Genomic DNA, 12,931 nt, shown 5'->3' with positions numbered 1-12,931 from the left:
CTGACTTCTTGGATAGTTTGCAGTGGGTAGATGCGTGGAGACTCCGTCACCCTGCGGCCCGTCAATTCTCCTGTTTTTCCAGTACTCATGGCTCCTTCTCCAGGATTGACCTGATGCTAGTGTCCCCTGCCCTTGTCCCTGGGATCATTGACATCCACTATGAGGCTCGAGGAGTCTCTGATCACTCCCCTCTGTTGATGACTATTGCTGTAGAAAGTCAGAAGGGGCACTCTTATTGGAAGCTGCACCCCTCTTGGCTGACCCAACTAGGTGACTGTAGTGACCTGGAGACTCAGTGGGGGGGGGGGTACTTTAACGATAATGTAGGGTCAGCCCCGGCTACGATAGTTTGGGATTCATTTAAGGCGTTTTTGAGAGGTTCCTATATTGGACGCATAGCGGCTCATAAAATGTCCTCAAGGGAGAGAGAACAGGCCCTTGAAAGTGACGCCAGGGAACTAGAGTCCCAATACTTGCTAGATGGTGCCCCCGCGACGTAGGTACGCTGGCTAGTGGCTCAGTCGGCTTGGATGGCCCACCTGTCCGATAAAAACTCACGTTCCCTCCTTTTTAAAGCTACTAATATTTATATGCAGGCTGATAGGACGGGGGGACTCCTGGCCCGTCTGATACTTTATGATCGTCCTGGGTCTACGATCACCCAGATGTCTGATGGGGATGGCTCCTTTGTTGACACCACGCCGGACATTGCGCAATTATTCAGATCTTATTACTCTGAGATATATAGCTCACAATTGACGTGCTCTACTCTAGATCTCTCATATTACCTGAGGGGTATTGCGCTGCCCGCACTTTCCTCTGGAGCCTGTGAGCTGTTGGAGGCGCCTTTGAAGCTCGAGGAAGTGACTGCGGCCATTGGTATGTCCCCTAATGGCAAGGCTCCGGGGTGTGACGGGATTCCCTCCGAGGTTTATAAGAATCATATCGATTTTTTTTGGGCCCAGACTCCATGCCCTATACTTAGATATATTTGCCAATAACGAACTTCCCCTCTCTATGTCAGAGGCGATTATAATAGTGATTCCAAAGCCCGGTAAGGACCCTGGGTCTCCAGACTCCTATAGGCCGATTTCCCTGATTCCCACCGACGCTAAGATCCTGGCAAAGATATTGGCAGTACGGCTTAACACAGTAATCACCTCCCTCGTTCACTCGGACCAGACTGGCTTCATGCCAGGGAAGTCCACATCTATTAATCTACGTAGATTATATACCATTTTGCAACTCCCACATGACTCCCCTTCTGATTCGGCTGTGGTCTCGTTAGACGCGGCCAAGGCCTTTGACAGCATTGAATGGGCTTATTTATGGGAGGTGATGGCTTGTATGGGCTTTGGACCCAACTTTATCAGATGGACTAAATTACTGTATCAACATCCGAGTACCAGGATCTTGGTGAACGGCTATGTATCCCCCTCTTTTCAACTGTCCCGTGGTACTAGGCAGGGCTGCCCCCTATCCCCCGCACTGTATGCCCTGGCCATCGAGCCCCTGGCCTGATTGATAAGATCGCACCCAGATATTGTGGGAATCGGTATGGGTTCACGTGAGGATAGAATAGCTCTTTATGCCAACGACATGTTGTTGTTTTTACAGGATTACACCAAGTCAATGCCCACTCTGCTCCGTGTGATTGAGTGCTTTGGTAATTACTCGGGTCTTAGAATTAACTGGTCTAAATAATACATTATGCCAGTCATAGGCCCCCCCCTACTGTTCCCAAAATCCCCCTGCCATTATGTTGGACGATACAATTTAAATACCTCGGGATTCAAATAACTAATGACCCTTCTGATTTTGTCCCTCTGAACCTGGACCCAGTTATGCGGTGGGTCGTGGGTAAATCCAAAGCCTGGTGTAAGCTTCCACTGACGGTGTCTGGCAGGGTTAATATCATTAAAATGATTATACTGCCCAAACTTTTATACATTATTCTCCAGTCCCGGTATATATTTATCCGCCATTCTTTAGGAAATTAAATAGTGTTCTATCCTATCTGATATGGGCTAACAAGCGACCTAGGATACAACTAAATACCCTTACCAGGCAGCGCTCTGACGGTGGCCTGGCTCTGCCTAATTTTCAGATTTATTACTACGCTGCTCAGCTGACTCATATTAGTGTGTGGGCGCAGGATTCTGAGGTTAACTCTTTACATTGTGAGTTCATTCGCTGTTACTTCCCCCACCTCTCTCCTATGCAAGTGCTGCTGAGTGGGAGCATAGCTCGGTTTATTCCCCCTATTATTTTCCAGGCCTTAAAGATATGGCGGGCCCTGAGAGTCCTTTTGAGATACGATGGTATGGACCCAGATACCCCCCTTTGGTACTCTGACTGGCTCCCAGAATTGCATGCGCTTGAGGGGCGGGAGGTATGGGCCCCTAGACTGGTGGTTTCTATTTCTCAACTCTACCTAGATAATGTACTCAAATCCTTTCAACAACTGAAAGATGAGTTTGACTTACCCAATTCCTATTTTTTCAGATATCTCCAGCTCCGTCACGCCCTCCGGTCCCAGTTTGCTGAGTCCCCCCCACGAATCCTCCCATTTCCCATCAAGACCTTTGTGGCTACTTTGGGTCGAGCTAAGATGGTCTCCCTGGCGTATGGATATTTGCTTACTAAGCTCCATGCGGACCCTCTGACACGTCTCCGTGGGAGGAGGATATGGGTTTAATAGCTGAGGAGGACTGGGCCCTTGCTCTGGAATACCCTGCCAAAGTTACCAAATCTCTCAGATATCAGCAAATCCAATTCTTCATTTTACACAGAACATATATGACTCCAGCTAGACTGGCTACTTTTGGTACAGGCGGATCTGGCCTTTGTCCTAAGTGCGAGGGGGAGGTGGGAACATTTTGGCATCTAATGTGGGATTGCCCGAGGCTGAGGGTGTTCTGGTTGGGGGTTAGGTCACTTCTGGAGAGTACGGGAGTGACTGGCGGACTGCTTACCCCGCAATTCTGTATTCTGGGGATGGGATGCTCTACTTCTATGTCTGTTTCGATGGGTCTTTATGCTCACAGTGTATGTGCCTTGGCTAAGGTTTGCATTGCGAGGCTATGGATGGCCCCTAGAGCCCCTTTGGTTTCTGCGCTTCAGACCTTAATCAATGATACAATAATTAAAGAAAGATATGTATATATGAAACAAAACGCATCAGCCAAATTCGAGAGGGTCTGGTCTCCATGGCTTGACTCCCCCCATTCTCACCCGATCCCACAACTATAGAGGGCACTGAAGTGCTAATTTTCCAAAATTTACTGTTTCATGATGTATTTGAGACGCCTGGCGGCTGAGCCCTGTGTGGTCGTCTGTTCAACTGCACGATTAATGTGGTCCTGAGTCAGGATATTCCTTCTCACTTTGCTTCTGTTTTTTGTTTTTTATTTTTATGTTTCCTATTGGTTAGTTTAAGGGCGTTAATATAAAAGTTAAATGAGGATTTATATATATATATATATATATATATATATATATATATATATATATATATATATATATATATATATATATATATATATATATATATATATATATATATAGCTACTGATCTTGCAGACCTAACTGATCTGAACAACAGGAAATTTTATGTACTATACCCTCATAGACATGTCCTGATACTCCACAGTTGTGAAATTACTTCAAAATGAGGTTCTGATTCAAGTTAACTGATATATTTTTTGTGATGTGCTAATGCTCTGCAATGTCTGTACCTTATTCTCCAGACCGCTGAATAAAAATTACTTTATTAAAAAAAAAAAAGTGACCTACGACGTGCCAGTAGTCACAGCATAATAAAAAAAGTGGTTTAAAAAAACCAAACTTTTGGTTTAAATCTGCCAACCCTGGTTTAAGACCCCTGGAATGGCCGTGAAATCCACATTTGTGAGCCTATAAAGGTTTATTATGAGTCTTAACCCTAGTGAGTATGTCAGAAAGTTTATTTATACCCTTTTGTAGCTATCAGAATATGGTTTTTAACTTGTATTTTTGGTTAGCGGCACTGAGATATATCTTACTCTGGTTATGGTCTACTGATAACAGATCTTAAAGAGAGCTACCATGACTCCTTTTACCCTTCTATTTCTCATAGTTATGGGATCTGCCCTGAAAACATCCTGCTGTATGGACAGAGCATCGGTACAGTTCCAACAGTGGATTTGGCATCTCGTTATGAGTGTGCAGCTGTAATTCTACACTCGCCACTAACATCTGGAATGAGAGTGGCATTTCCTGACACTAAGAAAACCTACTGTTTTGATGCCTTCCCAAAGTAAGTGCCATTGGCCTGTATCTACAATGTCATTGAAATCATTTGTATAATGTAAGGCGATCAGACTCCTAATGAAAGATTTCTGTGTAGTTATACTGAAATGGTAAAATCCTAAAAAAGCATTGTGAGAATATATCATAATGTAGGGTGACCATATTATTCCTTTTACCTGGGACGCTCATGGATTACACAGGTTCTGTGGCTGGCTGACTACAAGCCTACATTTCAGCTGGTTTTAATCAGCCACAGAACCCCTGTGTAATCCATGAGCGTCCCAGGTAAAAGGGATAATATTGTCACTCTACATAATGTATTACACTGTGAATTTACTTTTATTTCTTTACGTGATAAAACAATATTTAGGTATCCAAGCACTACTAAACCATAGCCCACTGGCAAACAATACGCCTTTTTGAGAAGGGTACCACCTTGAACAAAATTCTGGTTACCTGGGCTTTACATAACCTACCCTAGCATAGTCAAATATAATTTTGTTTGGAAAACATTTCTGGAAAGAATTATAGAAATATCACCACTCTGTCCACAGGCGCTTATGGGTTCACCCGGAACAGAAATCCTCAATGGAAATATACTGTCTGTCCTTCTTGTAATAGAACCATGTGTCTGCACACATAAAAAATAAATAAAAAATAAATACAGAAAAGAATAGTGTAATATTGTAGTATAACCTCCAGTCCAACATATCTAGATCCTCTATAGGGATTATTCTCGTACCAGACTGTTTGGTCTACTGTTTATGCTAAACATAGATCGCATGCATGGGAGAAGGTAACACCTTGCTGGATAATCGTCCACCAGGTCCTTCTACTGCTTCCACTGGTATCCTCAACAAGAGGATCCACGTGTGGAGACATGTGGTTCTATTACAAGAAGGACAGGCAGTATTCTGTTCTGGGTGAACCCATAAGCGCATGTGGAGTGGTGATCTTTCTATAATTCTGTTGTTGTTTAAGTGGGTGGTGATATCTTTTTTTTCTCTACCTGGTTCATGTGTGGCTGCTTGTGAAAGCACACTGGTTTAGTCCAAATATTTTTTGTCAGCATTTCTGGAATTATAAATGAGGCCCTAAGTGTAAATACAATTTACTTTCAGGACAGAGTCATTATTTTTTTTTTTATTTATTTTTTTTTTAAATCTGTACTTGACCTGCATTTAAAATCTGTTGGGATGTTATAAAATAATGTATGTAAAGTTATTAAAATAAGCTTACATTTTTACAAACTAGACTGTCCTGAGTTGATTGATAAAATACTTGTGTAGTTTCCAGACATGTATGAGCAGCATATCTTCCTAGGCACAACTGTTCTTACTTTCAAAACCTTTAGTGAAAGTCAGAAAATGCTAAAATTTATTACCTCCAAAACTAATTATATTTGGGGTTTAGTAACATACATTTAAAAAAAAAAACGCCTTTACATGAATGGCCTGTTCAACCAGAGGGATGCCACTCCCAATCTTTTTTCCAATTAAGTGTCTGTAGTGGAGTATGAAAATATCCCATCTACTGACTAGCAATTTTGGTAAGGTGTTGGAGTCTAGATCTCAAAGCCACCACCATAAATTAGCCAATTGGGAGGCAAATTAATATAACCAAAAATGTGATACCACATGTCCCCCCCCCCCCCCCCCCCTGTGGTCTAGGTCTTGTAAGTATATAACAGTTTATTCAAGCTTGTTTATTCACCAATATAAAAGATGGAACAAGGCTATACATTTGCCTGAAAAGCACAATGTGGAGAAAAACTGGGGCATTGTGAAAAAATACAAAAATTTAGGGAGTATAACCATCTTTATCAAGTTGACCTGTCAATGTACAGATGTAGCCATGCTAATCGTGGCTCCGTCTGTGCCTGGGCGCGGCCACCTCGGCATGCCCATCGCAGCATCTGGGCCGAGCGCACGTCCGTGACGCGCACGCACCCCATTCACTACAATGGGATCATCTTTGTGCACTCACGTAGTGGGGCTAGGCGTCGGATCGCCTAGTCCCGCCGGGAGTGCACGTTTGCGATACTCGCACTAGATGAGCACGGCTCCATCTGTAATAAGTAATTTTCTCAAACTTCTTACCCGGCTTTCGGAATTCCGGCTGTCAGCGGTTTGGATTCTGGCGTCTGTGTCCTTACTGCCGGCAAATTAACTGCATGCCTAATTGATATTATCCTAGGCATTAAATCAGGAGAGACGGGCTAGGCCTGTCCTGGAGAATGAACCATATGTATATGAGAAGCAAGAATACTGCCTCACACCAGGATTTCTCCTCCATACATCCACCAAGCCCATCTCTATCACAAGTGCCACAAACTGACTTCCCTAAACAGGAAGAGACCTACAGTAACATTCAGCTTCCAACGATCCATCACCAGGACCAGAACATTATTAAAATCCCCAATACAAATAACCAGGTATCAGGAAACTGAATTAAGAACTCAGAAACTTTCTTAACAATTTCATGTGATAAGGCGGGGGAATATATACTGTCAATATTAGTTGGGCATAGAGGACACAAAACATTCAATAAACACACAGTGCCCCGAAGGGTCAGTCTGTAAACACCCCAATTCAAAAACTACTGTTTTTCTAATTAACACAGACACCCCTTTGGAAGCTGCTGTGTATGAGGGGTGATATGTCCAACCAACCCAAGATTTTTTTAAACATTTTTTTTGTAAGGACATCTGCTTACTGCCTAATAAATGTGTTTCAGAGAGGCATACTATTTCTGCTTTATATTGCTGAACCTGCTGGAGGACCAATGACCTCTTGATTTTGTCACTAAGCTCACTGACATACAGTTTAGCACCTTAATCTGCGAAATAGCCATTCCAGTTTAGATGAATAAATACCAAGCCCAGCATTCCCATACAGACACATGTTCCATATATTTCCAACATGGAAAACAAATGAAGACAACCATCAAAGAAGAAAAAAAAAAGACAATTCAAAAAAAGACCATCCCACCTCACAGTAAAAATACACAAAATCCAAACATAGACAACCCGTTCCATACCCCATTCCGTGTATACCTAACTCCAACTTTGGCATACATACGAGGGGTGATTGGTAAGTACAAGTGTTTGAAGACAGATGGCACCACTGACGTCAAACCTGTATATCATCGTTTAGTGTCATCTGTCAAACAATGACTGTCAGAATTTCAATGTACTTTTGTTTTGGTAGCTGTTGGAAGTGAGCAAGTTTGAGTTTTTTTCTAACTATGGAGAAAGTGCAGTACCGATCGGTGATTAGATTCTTATTTTTGGATGGGAAGACGTGTGAGGAAATCAAAGAACAACAAAATCCATGATATCGTATTGGCAGACCGGCGAGTGAAGATCAGAGAGATTGTTGAGATCGTAGGCATCATTTGGGCATGACAAAGCGATTGGCAAGATGGGTTGCGCGTTTGCTCACTGTGGACAAGCGGAATCGAATGACCACTTCAAAGCAGTGTTTGGACCTGTTTAAGCGCAAACCGAAGGAGTTTCTGCGTCGTTTCGGGACTGTTGATGAAACAGTCAGAAATGAAGAAACAGTCAAACCAGTGGACTTCACCCGGCGAACGTGCACCAAAGAAGGCAGAGACTGTTCATGGCCACCGTTTTCTCGGATTCCAAAGGCATAATCTTCATCGACCTATTTGGAAAAGGGAAGAACGATCACAGGGCAGTGTTATGCTCTATTATTGGACAGATTCGACGACGCATTGAACAGAAAATCACCCCACCACGGCAATGCACCGGCACACTTGTCCCACGTCGCCACGGCAAAATTGGTGGAATTGAGCTACGAATTGCTGCCGCATCCGCCGTATTCTCCAGACTTTGCCCCCTGCGACTTCTTCCTGTGTCCAAACATGAAAAAATTGCTTGTCGGAAAGAGATTCACATCGAACGAGGAGGTCATCGATGAAAACTGAAGCCTATTTTACAGAGTTCAACACCTCCTATTTTTTGGAGGGCTTGAAAAAGTTGGAATATCGTTGGGCCAAGTGTATTGAGCTAAAAGGGGACTATGTTGGGAAAATCAAAATTTTCCCAATTAAGGGGTATGTTCAATTAACGTCGAAAGCTGCCGTCTGTCGAAAAGACAGTTTTCGACTTTTTTTTTTTTTTTAGGTCGGAAGGGGTTCCGACCTATTCAATATTTTCGACAAGTTGAGAAATTTGACTTGTCGAAAAGCATGTGGATCGGCAGTATAGCTACCAATCCACGTGCTTGTGTCGAAACGGGGCCAAAACCCTTTTTTCGACCATCTCAGTCCGACATAAAAAAATGTCGGACTGAGATGTGGACCCAGAGGAGGAGAGGGGGGAGAGCCGCAGGGAGACGGGGGGGCAGTCGCGGTCAGCTAAAGGAGATCAGCGCTGCAGCAGGATGTCACACAGCCGCGCCGCTCACGGCAGCTTCCACCCGGCTCCAGCAGGCTTGCTGGAGCCGGGTGGACACTGCCGTGAGGTCGGGCGGCTGCATGACATCCTTCTGCAGTGCTACTGTAGCGCTGATCTCAGTTTGCTGGCGGCTGTCCCCCGCTGGTCTCCCCGCGGCTCCCTCTCCTCTGGGTTCCTCATCTCAATTCGACTTGAAAAAGTCGAATTGAGATGGGATAGAATAGGGGTTGTCTGATCCATTCCGACAAATGCATGTTGGAATGGAGCCGACGCCAATTGAATATACCCCTTAATATTTTATTTTTGCCTAACACGGGTACTTATCAATCATCCCTCGTATACCCCTATAACCCTAACCTAAAACCTATAGTAAGAAATAAATCATAAAAGGCGTAGAGAACCTCCTTTATCTCAGCTTACAAAAAAGAGGCACAAAGGAACAAAGTTGCCACTAGGCAAGAAGCACTCCAGCCAAATTCACCCCCAAGGGCTACACGCTAAAAAAGAAAATATGCATAATATTCTATAACCCAACATCGTAGTGGTATTAAACCGTACAATCTAATCAAAATCATGATGCAAGGAAATCATGAGAATGTAAATTGCATTTTAATAACATTGCCTGACTAAGCTGTTGTGTGTATTGATCTGTAAGAATAAGGATGTTTTATAAAGACATGCCATGCCTACAGTTACTGGGTTTGAATGTAGATCTGTGTTTAAGGGTGATGTTTATCAATTCTATGAAACTAGTAACAAGAATACATTAACATCCATATGTTAATATTTAAAAAAAAAAAAAAAAAATTATTAAAAATACTTTGAGTCTTATATTGTCCTATTGCCGGGCTTACCTATCATTCTGAATCCTTCTAATTGCCAGGAATGTAGATTTTACTTTCCCAACAATTAAGGGACCACAGAACACTTGACTGGTATGTCTGACAGCTTTGATTTGCTTGTGTACCTTTTCAGCCCTAACAAAGCTACCTTTTTGTTTAAATCAGTGGTTCTCATCCTCAACCCTCAAGTGTCCCCAAGAGCTCATGTTTTCAGGTTTTCTCTGTGGCAGCAGGTGGGATAATTACCGAATCTGCAGCATAAGTTAACTCTCACCTGTGCTTGATTAAAGATATCCACAAAACATGGCCTGGTGGTACTGAGGACTGGAGTTGAGAACCTTTGGTTTAATTAATAGCAACAAGCTCTGTTGCTAACTGCAGAGATTCACCTTTATTGTGGAATTATGTTCCAGTGAAGGTAAGATGTTGGTGTTGCCTTTAAAGCAAATACGCTTGCTTGAGACATCAGTACAGTTCCATATTCTTGCAACATTGACAAGTTATTTTGTTTCCCTGTATCCCAAGAAGGGCATCATTTGTGCTAGATCACCGTTCTGGCACTTTTTTGCACGTAGTCTTTAATATTAAAAACTTACTTTAGATAGCCTTCCATCTTATCTCATATGTTTATGTTGAGTTCCATTTATTTTATTTCTTTTTTTAAATCTAATGGTGTGTACACACGGTGAGATATTTTCTTACGTTTTTGACTATATAGTTAAAATCGTAAGAAAAGTTAGTGCAGATCGCAAGGTGAAAGTCACCTTGCGATCCCGATGCGATGTCCCACGTGGTCGGCATCTCAAGCCTAGATAGACTGTGCAGGCAAGACAGTTTTGACTATCTCATAGAAAAGAGTCAAAATTGACACTTAGGCAAAATTGCACATACTCAATATCGTAAGCACACTCATTATGTGCTTGCGATACCGACCTAACCCCATCACATAGTGAGAATCGGGGTAAGCCTGAATCTCACCATGTATACACACCTTAAGTTCCATTTCTGTCCCTACGTACAAAGCACCGACCTCAGTCAAAAAAATACAGTAATCTCTAAGCTTTCATTTTCACTGTGATGTTTTTATGCTTTTTGGAGGAGGAAACTGTCCAGTATTTTATCTCACTTAGTTTTTTTTTTTGTTTTTTTTGCAGTATTGAAAAGGTGTCAAAGATAACCTCTCCAGTGTTGATAATACATGGGACAGAAGACGAAGTAATTGATTTTTCTCATGGGCTAGCACTTTATGAGCGTTGTCCCAAAACGGTGGAGCCTTTGTGGGTAGAAGGTGCTGGGCATAACGACATTGAATTGTACAGTCAATATCTGGAACGTCTGAGACGCTTCATCTCGCAAGAGTTGATCTCCCAAAACAGTAACTGACACTGTGAACAAAGTAATGGCCAACTTCTCCGTTGACTGAAAAAAAAGCGGATTTTCCTGCTTTTTATATTTTCAAAAATGATTCAAGGCCAATGGTGATTCTGCTTTTTTGATTAAAAAAAAGTCTAGATAAAGTTTGCTATTTTTCTGTGTGTCGTAATTGACTGTGTTAAGCAAACTTAATGAGCGCTTACTCCAGAGTACAAAATAAGAGCACCCGATGAAAATGTATTATACCACTTTCACTCTGAAATCACTAGCTGGTGGATCTTACCAAATAAGTTGTGCATCTTCTGGCCAAAGAAAAGTTTTAAAAATAGTGATATAAACCCTGTGAGTGGGTTCAGAATGAATTAATTTCTTGTACTGTACATATGTGAAGCAGATATTTTTAGTTTGATGCCTGTTTCTGGTACCCGTAGGTACTTAGAAATGTGGCAGTATGCAATAAGGGGATGTCATTTTAAATTCATTCATAGCCCATTTAACATTGATTTCAGAAGTAATCGCAGACTGCATATCCTTTCTGTTGGAAATGTTATCACAATTACATTTTGGTTTTCATCACTGAACTTATGTCTGTTCTATGTTAACTACCCCTAAGTAAAATATTTTACTAATGTCTCCCTCCAGCTAGCCAAAGATCCTGGGTGTTGCTACATGCAGTCACTTTTCCTGGGGCTCTGCCGATAACTCTGTAATGTTATCTTTGAATGCTGACTGAAGGTGTGTGTGAGTGGGAAGACCAATAACGGCCCAATGCTGGGGCTGTAAGAGGAACAGAGGAGCCCCTGGGAAACTGACTGCATGAAGCAGCCCAGGGGGCATCCACTTGAAGGAGGTACATCATAGGTATTCACTGGCACTACAGGTTTAAAGGCATATTTTTAGTGAGTGGTTAACCATGACATGGCTGCAGGTCATGTGTTGATAGGCATGTCCCATATTAATGTGATTCTGACCTGGGCTTAAGTGTCCGCATATCTGCATTTTTATTCTCGTGGTGACTATACGTTTTTTTTGTTTTTTTTTTTTTCATATGAAACCAGTTAGGGTTACTGGGCAAGGATTGTATGTGATGAATGAAGAATAAAAATTGGAGAGCAATAACTGCAGATGTGTCTGTATCTCTGTTGTACAATAGTGAACACAAGTACAAAGATCAGTAATGTCACATTTCTTTTATTACCAAAATATAATAAAGTGGTGCATAATGGGATCACAAGACTGCTTATGTAATAGGAGGCATCTGCCTATATAATGTCATTATTTTGCTGAAGTTTTGCACCCTCCTGATTTTTATTTTTCTCCTATCCCAGGCTCTTAAAAATATAATGCAAATAAGTAAATATATATTTATGGTTAGTCTTTCAATAACTATATAAGTTAAGTTGTTCAATAATTATGAAATTACCATCTATTGCTGTCGTGGAATATATGCAAACAATATAGGCTCTGCTTTCTGTGATATTAAGGAACACTACCATTAATATACAAGATTATTTTCAAGAATGACCTCCATCTTTCCCCACACTCTCGTGCATTCTCCACTTTTAAATTTTTTAGCAGTGCTCGTCAGTGACCTCAACAAATGACGCCCAGAGAGTACCACTTTCAAACCACATAATTTTATTCTATTTCTCAATCTGGTGTTTAGAACTTTCTAGTTGTGCAGGTAACGTAATACTTTGGTTAGGAAACAAATCTCTTATAATGCTGTTTAGATAGCTAATATTCCAATAAACTAAATTTAAGTCAAGGAAAAACAAGCAGTAGACCATATCAGCATACAAGTAAAATATACTTTTAAACTATTCCTAGAAACACCTTAAAAAAAAAAAAAAGCACAGTGACGTTGACATACAGTAGCAGTGCAAATTATGGAGGACTTTCATTAGCGTGTCTTGATAGTATTTCTATGATTGCAGTGATACTTCTGTGTTAATCTGAGTTATAATTTGACACAGTGGGCCAATGGTAATAGCCCATGATTTGT

At 41.7% G+C, this 12,931-nt stretch overlaps 1 protein-coding gene across 1 annotated transcript in view; it reads left to right on the top strand.

The window, feature by feature from the left end:
* ABHD17A (abhydrolase domain containing 17A, depalmitoylase) overlaps positions 1-12,045 on the top strand; it is a 42,808-nt gene extending 30,763 nt beyond the window's left edge. Inside the window, exons 3-4 of the mRNA XM_063914820.1 lie at positions 4,118-4,297; positions 10,707-12,045. Of these exons, the coding sequence (XP_063770890.1) occupies positions 4,118-4,297; positions 10,707-10,935 (409 nt within the window). The 3' untranslated portion in view covers positions 10,936-12,045. The remainder of the gene's footprint in view (positions 1-4,117; positions 4,298-10,706) is intronic.
* Positions 12,046-12,931: the final 886 nt, after the last annotated feature.

This window comes from Pseudophryne corroboree, chromosome 1 (assembly GCF_028390025.1).
Source record: "Pseudophryne corroboree isolate aPseCor3 chromosome 1, aPseCor3.hap2, whole genome shotgun sequence".
Lineage (NCBI taxonomy): Eukaryota > Metazoa > Chordata > Amphibia > Anura > Myobatrachidae > Pseudophryne > Pseudophryne corroboree.
The sequence above is the reverse complement of the archived record's forward strand: the minus strand, read 5'-3'. Positions and strand labels throughout refer to the sequence as shown.